The sequence below is a fragment of the Apostichopus japonicus genome, chromosome 5 (genome assembly GCF_037975245.1).
Source record: "Apostichopus japonicus isolate 1M-3 chromosome 5, ASM3797524v1, whole genome shotgun sequence".
NCBI lineage: Eukaryota > Metazoa > Echinodermata > Holothuroidea > Aspidochirotida > Stichopodidae > Apostichopus > Apostichopus japonicus.
In genome coordinates this window covers 10,814,826-10,831,703 of record NC_092565.1, presented here as the reverse complement: position 1 = coordinate 10,831,703, position 16,878 = coordinate 10,814,826, and the positions used below count along the sequence as shown (strand labels likewise).

The 16,878-nt window shown below is 35.7% G+C and overlaps 1 protein-coding gene across 2 annotated transcripts in view; it reads right to left on the bottom strand.

The window, feature by feature from the left end:
* The window catches only part of LOC139967624 (transmembrane anterior posterior transformation protein 1 homolog), a 32,051-nt gene that overhangs the window by 7,029 nt on the left and 8,144 nt on the right, over positions 1 to 16,878 (bottom strand). For both annotated transcript variants that reach the window (XM_071971591.1, XM_071971590.1), the window contains exons 2-10: positions 8,368 to 8,547; positions 7,479 to 7,609; positions 6,037 to 6,155; positions 5,164 to 5,317; positions 3,917 to 4,052; positions 2,827 to 2,924; positions 2,137 to 2,206; positions 1,230 to 1,310; positions 633 to 742 (exon numbers count right to left, since the gene is read on the bottom strand). In XM_071971591.1, coding sequence (XP_071827692.1) covers positions 633 to 742; positions 1,230 to 1,310; positions 2,137 to 2,206; positions 2,827 to 2,924; positions 3,917 to 4,052; positions 5,164 to 5,317; positions 6,037 to 6,155; positions 7,479 to 7,609; positions 8,368 to 8,545 — 1,077 coding nt within the window. In that variant the 5' untranslated portion in view covers positions 8,546 to 8,547. The remainder of the gene's footprint in view (positions 1 to 632; positions 743 to 1,229; positions 1,311 to 2,136; positions 2,207 to 2,826; positions 2,925 to 3,916; positions 4,053 to 5,163; positions 5,318 to 6,036; positions 6,156 to 7,478; positions 7,610 to 8,367; positions 8,548 to 16,878) is intronic.

Below are 16,878 nucleotides of genomic sequence, written 5' to 3'. Positions count from 1 at the left end.
TAGGTCACATGATCTGTGACTGCATTTACATGATACCAAAACAAAGTTAATGGTTAAGACCAGATATGAACTGCTACTATTTAACGTTCAATTCCAGGACACAGATAATTGTTAAAAAGAAATCACATATGTTTTCACACGATCTATACATGTATTCACATGATCCATAGATGTGTTCACATGACACCATAATAGTCACATGATCATTCCAGACAGTTTCTGTTACTGCACCATGTACCAACTAGATGGAAAACACTTCCATGTCACCAGTTCTTACCTGTAACAAGCACATGAAAACCACTACCCCCCCCCCCCACCCCCAACCTCTTTCAGGTAGAATGTTTGAGGGAAGAATTGTATTACACTACAAACCTAACTGGATTTCTGGTTTGTGTGAAGATTTTACTGATATTTTGTGAGCGTTCTATCAACCGTTTGATACATATCCCTTGGTTATGTCTTGCCTGACTGATTGCTACAAATATAGTCTATGCCTCTATAAGACGCTATATAAGCGCTTAGAACTTGTGGATTATGCGCTATATAAATAACGGCGTAATAATAATAATAATGGAAATCATCTTCAAGCTAAATTCTGATTTATACAAGACAACAGAATGGGAACAACTTACCTCTGCTGAGAGTAAATTAAACTTTGTAATGAATGCATGTTTGGTCGAGTCAACCACAACCTCTGCAAATAGTACCATGCCCATATCGGGTAGCAATTCCCAAAAATGATCTAGGACGATAAGAAGAAGACAGAGAGAAAATAACTACTAAATTACAAAATATGTAAAAACAAAATATCTAGAATACATACATAATATGTGACATATAGGTTTAGGATATATATTCTAGGGCAAGTATTTTATGCAATCGATATGCCTATACCACCATTACATAACCTCCGTCGTAGAATAACACTTATGTACATTTGCCATAGCATAGCGAGCCCTTGAATACCTGAGTCATAACTTGCTTTAGCTGGCAAGTGAATCGATGACTGAACTGAGTCCACTAAATGAAAGTAATTTGCAAGAAATTTGCCCCCGCCCCCCGACACACTCTGCGGTAATATTGTTAGTAGCATACAAATAGAATGTTATGACGCTATGAAATTTCACCGTCATCAAAATAGAAGTTGAGTAGTAAAGCTAACATGCTGCATGTTCATAGAATTTTTCCCCAAATATATTCAGAAAGGTTTTAAAATCTTTTTATTTTACCTCTGCTCCAGGAGAATTCATTCATATTCCTTAGGAAGACAAACATGAATAGCACCATATAGTGATATCGCTCTCGAACATCTATCGAAAGAAAAAACAATTGTTAGCAAAATGCAATATGCACTTAAGAGCCTGTGTAAGAGAATGTGTAAAAGGAAGAAGGCCTGACGTTTTGATTCTAGCAGGGTCTTCTTCAGAGGCTGAATGACAAGTAACAGTAACAGAAATGACAAATACAAGCACAGAATATAGACAGATTAATGAGCAGTCAGTCAGTCTGTTTGCATGTCCGTCCGTCCGTCAGACTTCTCCTTTGTACCCGTGCAGTAAGTTTACTGACCTCCACAAATTGATAGAAAAACTACGAAGCAGTTTACTCCATCTAATCACATGAATTTCTTTTAGTTTATTGCACCCTTGATCATAACCTTGTCGATGAGTCACTGATACAAAAAAAAAAAAACACCTTTCTTCTGTTTGTTAATTATTTCTGGGTAACTTTTTTTTTTGTTCAGGGCCATTGAGTGTTTTAACAGTAATGTGCACTTTACCAAGTGTTACCACCTTTTTCCCCCCATCATACAAGTCTCTTCACATTCAGATTGGAGTATATCATCCAACTTTCAAAAATCCCAAAATTCCTTGAATTCAATGCTTGTAATTTACAGGATAACGGTTACACTGAAATATTACTACAGAAAGCCTAAAACAAAATTTGTTACATCAGAGTTAAAGGTTTATAAAGCAAGGTGTTAATGATTCTTTCTTATGATATTACAACATTTACACCGACTTCATTAACCAGTTTTCCTGATGGGGCAATTTTCATATCAAGTAAGAACTCAATTGGATCCAAAACTATATCTTTATTGAGTGAACCATTACCGAGCAACAACGATATACATACCACTGCACGTCATCTGGAACAAGTTGTATTTGTCAAATTTCTTGAAAACGCTTCCTTTGAGTTCCACAAACTAAAAATGAAAGAGAGGAAGAACTTTTATTAGAGAGTCTGAAACCTTCAACGTCCTTTCTTGCTCACTGTACTAGCAGAAAGCCTGCAAAACCATGGACAGCAAACTTAACAATGCCAATATCCAGACCCACAACACAGATATGCAGAAAGCCAGTCAGATCCCGGGAGACTGCCTAAGAAAATAAACTGGCATCTGTGAGAAAACAGTCAACATGGGTAAAAGAGAGCGCGCTCTGGAATGGATCCAGAATTTTCAACAAGGAGGGGGTGCGGCCTGATGTTGTTGTTGAAGCCGAATCTGATGTAGGGGTGTTTGGGGTTCCTCTCCTAGAAGAAAAGATAAAAATTTGAATAAATGTGAAAATGGTGCATTCTGAGGTCAAGTTGGTACATTATAAAAGGTTTACATGCATGGTTGTGCTATTATGTGTGTGGGGTTGAAAAGAGGGAGGGTGAGCACCAGGGGGGGGGAAGGAAGGAGGGTGGTGTAAAGCACACTGGATCTGCATCTGGTCCTTGTATTTAACATGGTGGATTAGCTTTAGTGGGGCGGCCGTCCGAGTCCGTTTTCCCAACAAACACAAACGTGTAATTAAACGAAAAAATACTACTACTTACGTTGTTTGACATCATGATAGTGAGCAAGGCTTTGTTGTGTGAGTTGAAAGCAACATTCAGTGTAGTAGCCTGTATTAAAACAAGCATGGCATGTAAAACTGAATATTCAACAGTCAAGGAAAAGCTAAATTGAGATGTCAGGAACTTAGAACTATCGAAGTTTGCCCACAATCAGAAAACTATAGAATAACATGGTAGACCTCTTCATTACCTAGTAGTAAGGTGATGGGTCGTATCACATTTTGGAGACAGTCCCTGGATGTCATGTAGCATCCATGAATCAAAAGTGTTCCAGGACTTGTCCCCAGATTTCACACACTCTGTTCCCGGATTGTTACAAGCGCCCCGGAAATATTCCAGATTTGTTAAAGGCCCCGAATAATTTTTACACACATGTATAGAAACAGCTAACACGTTATCAGCGATTGTTCTCAAATTTATAGACATAAAGAAAAAAGCACAACCCTAGTGTCTGATTACCTTCTTAACAAGTAAATACCACAGTATCAGCACACTTTCTACAAGAAAGTCCACCCCAAGGGTATGATCACTTTTCTCAATAAGTTAATATCACAGTATCAGGAAGCTTTCTAAGAAAAAACAAAACCACCCCCCTGATCCCTTTCTCAATAAGTAAATACCACAGTATCAGCAAATATTCTGAAAAAAAGTCCACCCCAAGGTTATGATTGCTTTCTTTATACGTTAATACTACAGTATCAGGAAGCTTATAAGAAAACGTGCACCCCTAGTGTCTGATCAATTTCTCAATAAGTAAATACCAAAGTATTAGGAAACTTCCTACAAAAAGGAAGTGCACCCCAAGGGACAGATCACTTTCTCAATAAGTTCATACCACAGTATCAGGAAACTTTCTAAAAAATGTGCACACCTAGTGTCTTATCTCAAGCAGTTAGTACCCCCTACTTTATAATCTCTTTCTTAGACATAGTATAAGTATAATAATGATATCCTGCAGATCATTTTGTCTTGGATAACTTGAGCAACGTCTGTTCACGCTTTAAGCCATCAAAGTTTATCCTTCATAAATCATAGAAATGGAAATGGCTTGATCTTTCTCAAAGGATACAAACATAAATTATTGCCAAAAAAAGATGAGGGATGGTGCCAAGATTTTCTCTCTTTCTACTTTTTCCTTTGGATGCCGTCCATAGCAACGAATCCAGAATATCTTGACCGAAGGATGAAAATAATTTATCAGCAACCTATAAAAGTGAGGAAGGAATCAATCAATCAATCACTCAATAAATCACATACACAGAGATAAACTTGCTCATTCTTTTTTTTTTTGTCAAATGAGGCATATTGCTAACAATTAGATTTAGAAGTGTAAAAAAACAATAAAATAAGACTTACATCAAATGACAACTCAGTATCCTTTAAAACTGCAATTCCTTTGAAAGTGTTAGCTTAGCTTGGAATGTCCTCTGTAGTGACTTTTATCAAGACACTATTATGCTCCTCTATGAATTAGTGAGTTCATATACTATAATAGGAAACCAAAATCATTTCTGCTGAAATTGCTACAAGGACATCATTCACTATGCTGTTGCCAGCTGCATTCTCAAAATACCACCAAATTTGAATGATTCATATCTCTGCCATACAAAATGCTATGAGCATGCAGTTTTGACATCCAGGAGCAAGAAAAAATGTCCAGAATCTTTATGAAGCAGTCAACTTTAGCTAACAGAAGAGAAAAAAAACCTTGAGCATTTATGCCTGCAATGTAGAGCTGACATCATCAATTTAGCCTCAAAGTTGCATTCCAGAGATTGACCACATTTTAACTGCTGAATATGCTGAATATCCTGAAGACCAGAATAGCTATAGAAACTTTACTAGACCCTCATTCCCCCCCCCCCCCTCCCCATTAGAATATATATATACACCAAGACTAAAATACTACCTAAACATCTTCCTTTCAAGTTAATCATATACTGTATACTAAAATAGGATAGAGTATTGTGTTCAAGTGGTTAAGGCAGTGAACTTTTAATCTAAGGCTTACATGTTCGAGTCCTGGTCAGATCACTACCTTGTGTCCTTGGGCAAGGCACTTTATCTCCATTGCCTCTCTTCACCCAGGTGTATTAATGGGGGCATGTGAGATAGACTCTCATTTAGTCGCTGTTTAGCTGCTGCCATGTGGAGGGATTGTCACTATGTTTGACAGGTTATCATTGACCATGGTAATATTTGTGATGCGCCTTGAGCACCGCTATCGGTGGATATGTCCGCGCTTTCTATATCCCCCAATATTATTATTTTTCTTATTATTATTATTTAGCATGAGTTGAATGGTGGTTTACTCACATCCAGCATGTTGTACATGATGTAGAGTTTAATGACGGCTTGGCCCCTGACGATGTGGTACAACATGGATATATCCAGAGTTCCCAACACATAACTACAGACTAACAAGACCACTGCTTTAAGCAAATCTGATATCTCAGCTGGCTGCAGTACTCTTGAAAAGACAAGCAAAGAAAATTTTTAAAAAGGGAATAAGACAATTTATCTGTTAGGGAAGCATCTTTTTATAGTAAAAAAGAAACAATATTCTCATTTGCATTTTGCAATTGAGACACAAAAAAAATTGAGAGACTCATAATAAAAGTTATGTACTGTATAATTATGGTTAATTATGTACACTTAGGAGAACCTTGGTCAACAGGAAGTATTTTAAAGTAAACTTGGGGTATATGACATTACATGAGAACATTAAAATTGGTTTGGTCAGAAAATTACAAACCTTATGATGCAAATAAATAGCTTTTAATGGAAAGATTAATATAAAAGCAGCTTATATATGACTGACAACTAGCATTTCACAATTCTTTATTTGCATGATGAAGAGAAATGACCAAAACAGATAGGTTAAATGACCAGCTGACTTTGAAACAAGACCGTTTGGCACACTGTGCCAGGTATTGTGATGAAAGTGGGTTTTCAACTTGGATGAAAGTCCTCCTTAAATAATAAAGTACACATTTGTAATCAAAGCTTTAGGGGAAATAGTGGATAATTGTCAAGACTTTATATAAGTGCTTGAATCAGAGACTTAGCTTTTTTTGCATATTGCCAGCTATCCATACTTCCGTCTCCTTCACCTCACCCCCCCCCACCCCTCTACTTGATTCCTTGTTATGGTACTACCAGTATCTGCCAACCTGCAATGCCACTTACCGTTTAGTGGAAAATGGAATGGTAATTAGACGGAACAATGCAATGACTACTCGTAAAGGAAGGAACGTAAAGATGTACAGGAAAGCATCCATGCAGATGAAAAATCCATACAGCATTGTCTGTAGGGGAAGATGCAAAAAAAGTGCAAGTTATAGATCAAATGTTTTTACCTTTACCTTTGTTTAGATCCAATGTTTTTACCTTTACCTTGCATGCATACTTATAATAATGACTGTGTCTGATTATGCAAACACTTCTACCAACAACAACAAAATGATCAAATGCCCCCCTCCCCCCCCCCCCAAAAAAAAAGAAACTGAATACTAGATAATAGAAAAGACATACTTATATCAACAGAAATAAACAGCAAAAATAAAAACTTAAAAGTGGTAAACAGAAAAACAAGAACAAACAAAATAATACTAATAATACAGTAGATTTATATAGCGCCTTACAACGAGAAATCATTTAGCACTTAACAAAAGTTCAGTCCTTGAACAAGTACATTTTGAGAGAGCGTTTGAAGGAGTCCACAGATGTTGTGCTACTAATATGTGATGGTAGGTTGTTCCATATTGCTCGAGCTGCAACAGAAAATGACCGGTCACCGAAGTAGGAGGTAAGAACAGAAGGTTAGTGAAGAGAGGGAGAAGGCTGGTATTCTGACAAAAGATCAGTTAGATATATCTAGGTATGCCAGGTAAAGTCTTGCATGTGAGGCTTGTGAGCAATGTAATTTTCAGTTAAGTTCTTGAAGAATTGGTTTGATATGTTTATGCTTTGAGTAACTAGCCGAACAGCTGGGTTTTGTAGATGCTGCAACTTTTGGACCTCAGTTGCCCGTAGTCCATATAGTAGACTGTTACAGTAATCGAGGAATGATGACACAATGGCATGCACAAGAAGCTCCATGGATGTGCTGTCAAAATATCTACGTAGTGTATGATGGTAAAAGAAGCTGCTTTGATGATTTTCCTCATATGGTCCTTCATGTTAGTGCCTTGTCCATGATAACTCGAAGGCTCCTACCAGCAGTGGAGATATTGACGATGGAGTTACTGTTCGTGATGTCAGGAGGCTGAGGCAGGCATTTCATAAGACAGGAGTTGATGAAAAGCACTTCAATTAACAATAACATAAAGAAAGCAATTTGAAATATGTTTTAAGTCTGAACTTAAAATAAAAATTGGTGAAGGAACAAAGATTGGTTAATTTTTTACCTGAACGAAACTGCTTGACAGTATCCAGTCAATTGCATGATTTGAGAATAACTTCTAATGAACAAGTGTCCATATAGATAATTTTTTATTTATAATTTATTAAGAATTCTTAATACAACTTTTCAGTTCCTTCTCCACAATGCATGTTGCTACCATAAATAGCAGCCATGCAAATCCATAACTTCATCAATTCACCAAAATGAAACATTATAACATAATTACCTTTTCAAGCTCCTTGGGTATCCTAATAAATGTGTAGACTCTCTCCCTCTTCTGATCATATCTCTTTTCATCATGTTCTGGCGAGTACCCTCTTCTTAATTCAGCATTTAGGTAATTCCATAAAGACAACACTGAAAGTGAAGATTAGAGGAATCTGGTTCTTTCCAAGAAACATATACAACAATTCCTATGCTATACTGCATATATGTTAACATGCATACTACTGAGCTGATTACTTATTTCTGCAAAGAGCCTAGGAGATCTTTGTTATATATATATATATATTTTTTACATGCATAGATACGAACATAGGCACCATTGCAAATGTAGAGTTGGTCTAACTTCACAAATTTCACTGAAGCCTTTTGATATAGGCATAGGCTAGGGCCTATATGTGAAGTTTGAAAAGAAGTTCTGTTAAATTAATGAAAAGAAAATAGAAAGGAACATTTGGTATTGGCAGAGTGTAGGAGATGGGTGGGAGGGATGGTGGTGGAGTGCAATCAGTTGTTGAGAGGAATAGGGTCTGCTTACAAGTTGCCTAAGGTTCACAGAACACTGCAAACACATGTAGGCGGTATAACTTGCCTACTATATAGTACTTCTCCAGTGGATTTTAAGTTAATATTTCTACATATAACGATAACCAATTTCCGATCAACTATCGGAGTTAAATGAATACAAACTACAATAACATAACTCAAGTAACTATAAAAGTCCCTCTCCCATACCTCCTTCTGCTCAGGTAACCGGATTTTCGATACACAAAACGTAGTTGACTAAACACACGCCTTTCGCGGAACTACCTACACGTACACAGTAACAAGTTAGACTAGCATCAGCGCAATTTATTAGGCTCAGGACTACGTAATTAAATAATATACCATACCTTCCAATTTTTTGGGTATTTTCTCAGATTGGGTGGATTTCGTTTCGTCGAAAACACCTAAATCTTCAGGGATTTGGGTTTGTTCACTACTGTCTACACCACCGATGTCTTCAGAAGAAGGGAGAAACTCATTATTCTCAGATGGTCCCATTGGGACACGTCGGGAATCCTCGGCCATTTCTAAATTATAACAAGGTTGATTTGTAAGTATAAAACTTTCCTACGCCCTCTAATAAAAGACGTGTACATGTATTTCGATATACGTTTCGTTATTTTCACTGTAACGATATACTTTGGAGTAAAATTCAATGAGCCCAAGGCAGCCTGGCACCACCGGCATTCGATTTGCAAGTGGCCTTTCCATAAAGATTCACGTCACTACCTAAGTCATCGCGGTAATTTTGCAGTTAATGATTATTATTGACACATAGTTTCTTTTGTATCTACCGCTAAAGCTCTGATCTAAATATGGCTCAGAATGCACTTTTTGAGATAGCATTCTACTACAATGAAAACAAAGTTCAAAAAATTATAACGAAGACCTATATCAAGATATATCCAAGATATTTTGCGATGCATGATATCAATAGGAATTGATGGCATGTATGAAGAACCTACAAGGTATTACGATGGGGAAAAAATTAATTGCAAATATCGAGCTTTTATAAGAAGACAGTTCGGAGTTACAAACAACATCAACGAAGAGTAACGGCAAGAAAAAAAAAGGGGAAAAAAAAGAGAAGAAGACGCAATTTACACGCTTGCAATAATCAAGGAAGCCAAATTACCAAATAAGGTGGGGTAGAGTGAGTATAGGTGTAATTACAGCTTATACCAATAACATTCAAACAAATGTTATACAATATGGTGAAATGGCTAAACAAACACACACAAGGTGAGTCACATGGGATGAGGATTGGGAGAAATAATCCCCACGTATTTCAGTTATCCTGTTACTGAAGCTGAGTTCATTAAAATAGCAAGCTCCAACTTAAAATCAAATAAGGCAGCGTGTTACGATGGTTTTAAGCCAGGTATTATCAAACATGTTATTCATTTTATTGCAAAACCCATGACTCACATCTGTAATATCTCTTTTACTACTGGCATATTTCCTGACAAACTCAAAGTCGCAAAAGTAGTGCCTATCTTCAAAAAAAGGTGACACGAGTTCTTATCAAAATTATCGCCCCATATCACTGTTATCATGTTTTTCAAAACTGATTGAACGGTTAATGTTCAATCGTATTTACGATTTTACGTGCAAGTACAACATTCTTTGTAACCAACAGTATGGTTTCCGCCCTGGTCATTCTACTGAACTTGCCCTGGCAGATGCTATTGACAGACTTTACACTAATCTCGATAATGACAACACTTGCATCGGCGTCTTCCTAGACCTGTCCAAAGCATTCGACACAATTAACCACTCCATTTTATTATCCAAACTATCTTTCTACGGAATCAGAGGAACAACCCTAAATTGGCTAGACAGTTATATCACAAATAGGTTACAATACACTACATACAAGAATTCAAGTTGGTGAAATCGCATGTGGTGTGCTTCAGGGCTCTGTGTTAGGTCCTTTGTTGTTTATTATATACGTTAATGATATCTGCCATGTCTCCAACATCGCTCATACAGTCTTATTTGCCGATGACACCAATCTTTTCTTTCACTCGAAGAACGTAAATTCACTCCAAAGTACTGTCTCTTGTGAACTGGATAAGTTCTGTGATTGGTTCTCAGCAAACAAATTAAGTATTAATATTGATAAGACTAAGTATATTGTTTTTAGTAACAAAAGAGCATTTCGTTGGGATAAAGACATTACGATGGACGGCAAAATAATTAAATGTGTAACTGAAACTAAGTTTCTTGGTATTAATATTGATAGCAAACTTTCTTGGAATAACCATATTTCGTCAGTATGTAACACTGTAGCAAAAAATACTGATATATTATCTAAACTGAAATATTTCCTCCCACAGCATGTCCTTAGAATGCTTTATCAAACACTAGTTCTGCCACACCTATCCTATTGTACAACTATTTGGTCTGGTACATACAATGTTAACATTGACCGCCTAAATATTCTCCAAAAGAGGGCTATACGTCACATTGCTAATGCCCCACCGCTTGAACATACTAGTGGAATATTCAAGTCCCTAAATTTATTAAAACTCGGTGGTATTATAACAGTCAAGGTTGCTACCTTTGCTTACAAAGCATGGAATGGATTACTGCCAGTCACTTTTAATGACTTTATTTGTAGTAACAGAGTCTTACATAACCACCACACAAGACAATTGCCGACAACGCTCATTGCAATTTTTACCATAGTAACATAGGGAAATTCGGTCTTCGAAACAGAGCAATACAAATTTGGAATGATCTATCAAAAAATTTGAAGTTCATTACTTCAAAACCCACATTCACCAGGCATTTGAAAAAGGAGTTCATTAACTCGTACTAGTAATATTTAATCTTTTCACGTATCCATCTCAGCGTCACTAGGATATTATTACTGTATATTTAATCATTACGTATATTCTGTATTATAAATATTTGTTCATTTTTCTTTTCTTTTCTCCCAGGGAGTCTCCTACCTTGTTAAGTCTTTTATGACTTTTTAGGAGACTTCCTTTCCCTTTGTACACAATTGGCGATAAAACAAATAAATGAATTAAATATTTGGAGTAGGGAGACACTAATACATTTCGATCCCTTAAATGTTTGGAGTTTGAAGCCCACTAAAGTGCTATTCTCCTTTCTTCTTAGTCGGCTACATATCTCATAAATAATTGTATGCCCACAAAAGCACAGTATACTAAAGCAAGTTGACATTAGAATAAGAATACTCATAATTTGGAGAATAAATGGAAACATTTATATATAATTGGAGATTTTCAGAAAAAAACAAGTAAGAATTGTGACATAAAATAGTCGACATTTGGAGAGAATAATGGTACTTTTGAGATAAAAAAATCGCACTATTGATGCAAAATGTCAAAATTTCTGGGAAAAAAACTCTATCGATCAAGTCTTATCTTTACTTGGCTGTGTCAGTCACGTAGACTCAATAAATATCATAGACAATCTGTATATACAAACTTCATCAATGCGAACGACTGGATTTCTACCGGCGAATACTACATCTTCCGTTTCGAATTTCTGATTTCACATCGCTGATTCCTCAATCTTCTATTTACCATTGGTCAATTTTATGTAATGGATTTTTGTAACAATGAGCAGACGAACGTTGATCTTATCCCTCATTGGCTAACTTAAGAATTGCATCAATTGTGCCAACTTGATCATTGATCAATGGGCCATTAATTATTATTTTAACGGGACACTAATTACAGTTGTTTCTAAAACGTATAATCACGAGAGTCGCTTGGCTTTACGGTTGTACATAAGTAAATGTTACGTCGTTAACTTTTAATGTCAAATTGACGTAGGCTGTATATATATGGCCATCAACTAAATATCGAATATATTAACAATGTACTTACACGGAAACGTTTCATTGTGTATAGTGACGTAATCCGAATGAACGGAAACTTTTAGAATAGTTGCAATACTAAAGTCCTTATAAAAAAATGTAATGATTTAATCAATATTGCTTTCAGGAGGAATCATTTTGATGTAGACTTAATTTGCCGGTTTCTTAGAATCAAGTAAGCCATCAAAATGAAGAGGCTCTTAATTGGGCCCGATTATAGTTTCATGTCAAATATTGGTGATAAAGCCTTGACTTCTGAGACTAACATATTTTGCTATTTGGAGAATAACATGTTTTTCATGCATGAGTTTGTAAACAATCTAGTTATGTCGAAATTCTTACGCCAAATTCCTAGAAGGGAAGAGGATAAATCAAGTAATTAGCTGTGTAATTCGAAGCAGACAGAAGAAAGATATTTCATTGGAGGGGAGGGGGATCAGGGGGTCCAAATGTTGGCTGATGTCGTTCGTAGGTATAGGACATATTTATTTGTGTAAGGGGGATACAATTAAAAAAAATGTGCGATCATTTTCCATCATTAGAACTATACGTTTGTGTACCATAGTTAACAATGTTGTTACCAGGGTTTCCGACTTTGTGTTCGTGTGTTATAAAATAAAGGCCACTTCCAAGGAAGTCCCCCCCCCCCCATCTCCCGTGGCTGAACGGCCCTTCTTGTGTGTCTTTCTTATTGTGATTGATGTATGTCATTATGAATACTGTTAATAAAAATATGAAGATCAACAAAAAGTGACGATTCGCTATTTTGATGGCCAAAATTAAAAATCGTTCTTCACAGTTCTCAAGTGGATCATATATACTAGATTTTTAAATCTTAATATATAGCTGGTGAATATACACATTTTTTTGTTCCGTAAGATTTAACTTTCAGCAAAGAACGGAAATTAGTAATGGAACCTCTTGTCATCGTTACATCTCCCTACAGATAAAACCCTCTAATGCTGAAGCAAGAATAATGTGTGTGGGTGTATATAGTAATTATGCTATCGTTGTTCTGTAGTTGAAGTAAAGTACTACTCTTACCATTATAATGATATAGTCACATAGAGTAACCAAAATGATGGGAAACTTCTTACATGTAACGCAATATGTAAATCAAAAGCTTCTAATCAATAAAAATACAAGGGAAATTTGCTAACAGATGAGGAAATTAACAAACAAAGACGGCAATATATCAGCAATAAATAATTGATATTTGTAAGCGCGAATGATAGGAAATCAAGTATCACTGACTTAGTGGTGATCTATTTAAAATGGAAATATATATATATATGCATGAAAGGGATAGTCACATCATTTCCGCCATTTAAATGGAAGAATTTAATGGTTATACACACCGACATTAAACCCTATATGAGCAACAATTAAGATACAGTGTGATGCGAAAAGTGATATCTTCGTGTTTTCATCACCTTCCATGTAGCTAAAAATTCTACGATTAGTATTGGATATCGCCGAGCCGTCTCCATGGAGTGAGGAGGATTTAAAAATGTTGCTTAACGCATTCAGGCCAGAATTCAAAAATCCCAATAACTTGACGGTGAATTCAGTTACAAAAGATAACTTTAAAGGTTGCGAATATACCATGTATAATATAATATACGTATATGATAACCTACAGTAATAATAATAATAATAATAATAATGATAATCAACAGTTATTTTTAAGACGCTTAAGCGACCACAAATGTGTGAGAACCCGCAAGGGCTTATGGATTATAACTTACACGTCGGGTGGCTTCCAATTCAACATTTTTGAACTCAAATTTAGAATCTTTTCAATTTTAGAAAGTCATTTCAGATGGGAAAACCGTAGATTGCTCTTGGATGAATAAAAACTCTGAGTAACAACCACTAGTCTCAACTATATATATATATATATATATATATATATATATATATATATTCCCCATTGCCGTTCCTAATTACAGTTACTTAATTTCTCAACGAAAAGATCACCTTTTTTTCTTTAAAAGCTGGATTAATAGTACTTTTTATTAACAAAAAGGGTCACTCAAACAAAGTTTGGGTGGGAGTGTCACTTAATTCCCCTATTCCCGCCGACCTTGTCGCCTTACTATATTTTTGATCAAGAAAGTTAAATGCTCGTCTATTAATTTCTTGTGTTACATCTTTCGTGGCGCAGACTGATATACATGTGTATGTGAAGAGTTTAGAGAGTACAACACCTGATCACGTGGATTCTGATCCCACCGCTGACACCTAACCGTAAAACAATAATACAGAATTAGTCGAGTGTTTCGAAAGGGTAAAAAGCATGAATTCATTGCCATGTTGTAACGCGACATTAGACTAACGGGGTACTCAAATATATCAGTTTATAAATCTGCTCATGCTTTGAGTGGCACCACTGCAGTCTGCTTGAAGGGACTTCATCGAAATCTAACTTAAATGACTATTTATGTAAATCATATAATGAATATTTATTAAAATAATCATTATATGCCATTACGTGACTTAACTGTTGTGTACAAATCGCATCATCACACTTCTGGAAGTTATAGCATGTCACAATAATCCACAAGCATTTTATTGCCAAACTCACACTTTGTTAAAATATCATCCTATACGCATCTTTACAGCTGTAAATTAGCGGATGTGGAAAGAAAAAGTATATATGCCATTAGGAAACGATTTTTTTCCCCTTCTTAACTTTTCTTGATTCCAAAGAAAATGTATTTTCTTCACAATTTGACATTCAAATGCCAACATAACTTAGGAAGGATTCACCCACCAACATCTTTAAAGTAGTACAGTAGCTTCTTTTCTTTCCGCTTTCAGACAAGTTAAGTACTGATAAACTATGTGCAATGTACCATGAAGTATTCTTCTTCTCAACCATGTTCTTGTAGCCATGAAACAGACACACTTGGTTCTTCATAGTTACTCAAATTGACTGAGTTTAACAGTTGATAATTCGCATTAAATTAAGAATAGGCTATATATATATATATATATATATATATATATATATATATATATATATATATATATATATATATATATATATATATATATATATATATATATGTGTGTGTGTGTGTGTGTGTTATATTGTTTCTATTCTTTGTTAACAATAACGTGACCAAGACACTTTTTCATAAAAAAAAGTAAAATCAAATTGAACATTTTTCGATGTTATCGTCATGATTTTATAATGGGTTTTATTATCAAATGCTGTATAATTAACAACAAAAAAGAAGACCTTACATTTGTCTATACGGTACAGTAAAGTGTGAAATAGAAAACTATTTTAATAGCGCTCATGCTCATTAAAATCAAAGGAGATTTTCTCCAACTCATGTATGTTACGTATTCTGTATCTCCCTTGAGAGTTGATATACCCAAGGGATACAGTATGGGTGCAAACACTCACACACAACGTGAGATGCAGGAATTCGATGAGTTGACATTATAAAGTTTCATAACTTTTAATTTTAGATGAAGAAAAACAACAATTTCTTTTTGTTCGTTATACCATCTGTCCTCTCACTGTAATTCAAAGCGACTATAGTTACATAATGACTCCAACTATAGATGGCACTCGTAACAGCTTCAACTGGTAAATTGTAACCATTGCAATAGAATTTTTAAAAAAAATTCTTATTACAACATAGATAGCGGTTGTAATGTGTCACCCGATTCTCATGGCTGTATCAGTTGTAACATGGTTAAGGTGTGTACCCGTTAATCAGTTAAAACTGATGGGTGGTATTATTTATTAACATGTGTTACATTTATGACCAGTTGCTAGTACTGAGAAGGGCTTACAAACAGATAATACTCAACACACAATCCTATGCATAATCATTGACTGGACCAACCAGACTATATACTCTTAAGGTTGCGCCACTCATTTCGTCCACATTTTAACAGAAAGTGGATGACACTTAACTGCAAAACGCTTAAAAATCTGCAATTTGAACCATCTTTACAAGGTATATAGTCGAAAATAGTGACAGTTGTTTAGTCTGCTAACCAGTCATTATTTGAAACAACATTTGAGGAACTAATTCGTCTGTTAGTATGTTTTTTTTTTATTAAATTGTAACCAAATCCAATAGGAAAGTTAAAACTGTAAATTGTATAGCCATCTGATGTAAAGTGTAACTTATTTTAAGCCAATCGGAATCTCCAACGTATACATGTGACTGCATAGCATCGTAAAATAACTGCCTTTAGTCCAGCTTGAATTGACAACATTTTGCTCATTTTTTTACTCATTTCCGTAGAGCAGTAACTTGGATAACAATGTTGTTGCCGTTACGATACCTATGATGGCGCAATCTAATTTGAAACAGAGTCCGGAAATTCAAATAGCTAACTATAATTTGTGTCGGAGACCTGTGGAATGAATAATGTGGGAATATTGCTTCATTCTTTAAAGTGAGCTCAAACAAATATCAGTTAAACATACATGTATAGAAGCAATCTAGCAGAATATAGTAACTGGATATGCACCAATATTGCAAAATAACCACCCCGAGTAGGATAGACACCAAGGAGGGGCAAATTACTCGCGTCCTGTAACGTGAAGTTTTTTTTTTTTACAAATTATGGTGACTCAGACTGAGGGGAGGGGGGGGGTTTCCAATGGTCACCGATAATTCTTTGGACTGCTAACCGTTATTGAAAATCCGACGTTTGCTTGACCCCCGGCTCCCCCTCCTTTAGAGCTCTTCTGCTCAAGTCCGGGCTTCATCGTCTATCCAAACTTAACACTCCTTTATTGAAAAAAGGTTCACACCTTCTCCCCCTAACCACCCCCCCATCCCCACCGCACATACACACACAATCCACCAGAAACGTCATGAAAGAAGCGAAACGGAGTATACTTTAAAGTAAGTCAAACTCATCATTTGCAGAAAAAAAGGTCAATTTATAATTGCAATAGCTCATATATAATTTGTTTTCCTGACCAATTGTTGTTCTAAATCTAACCTGTGGTGCTATCCACTCG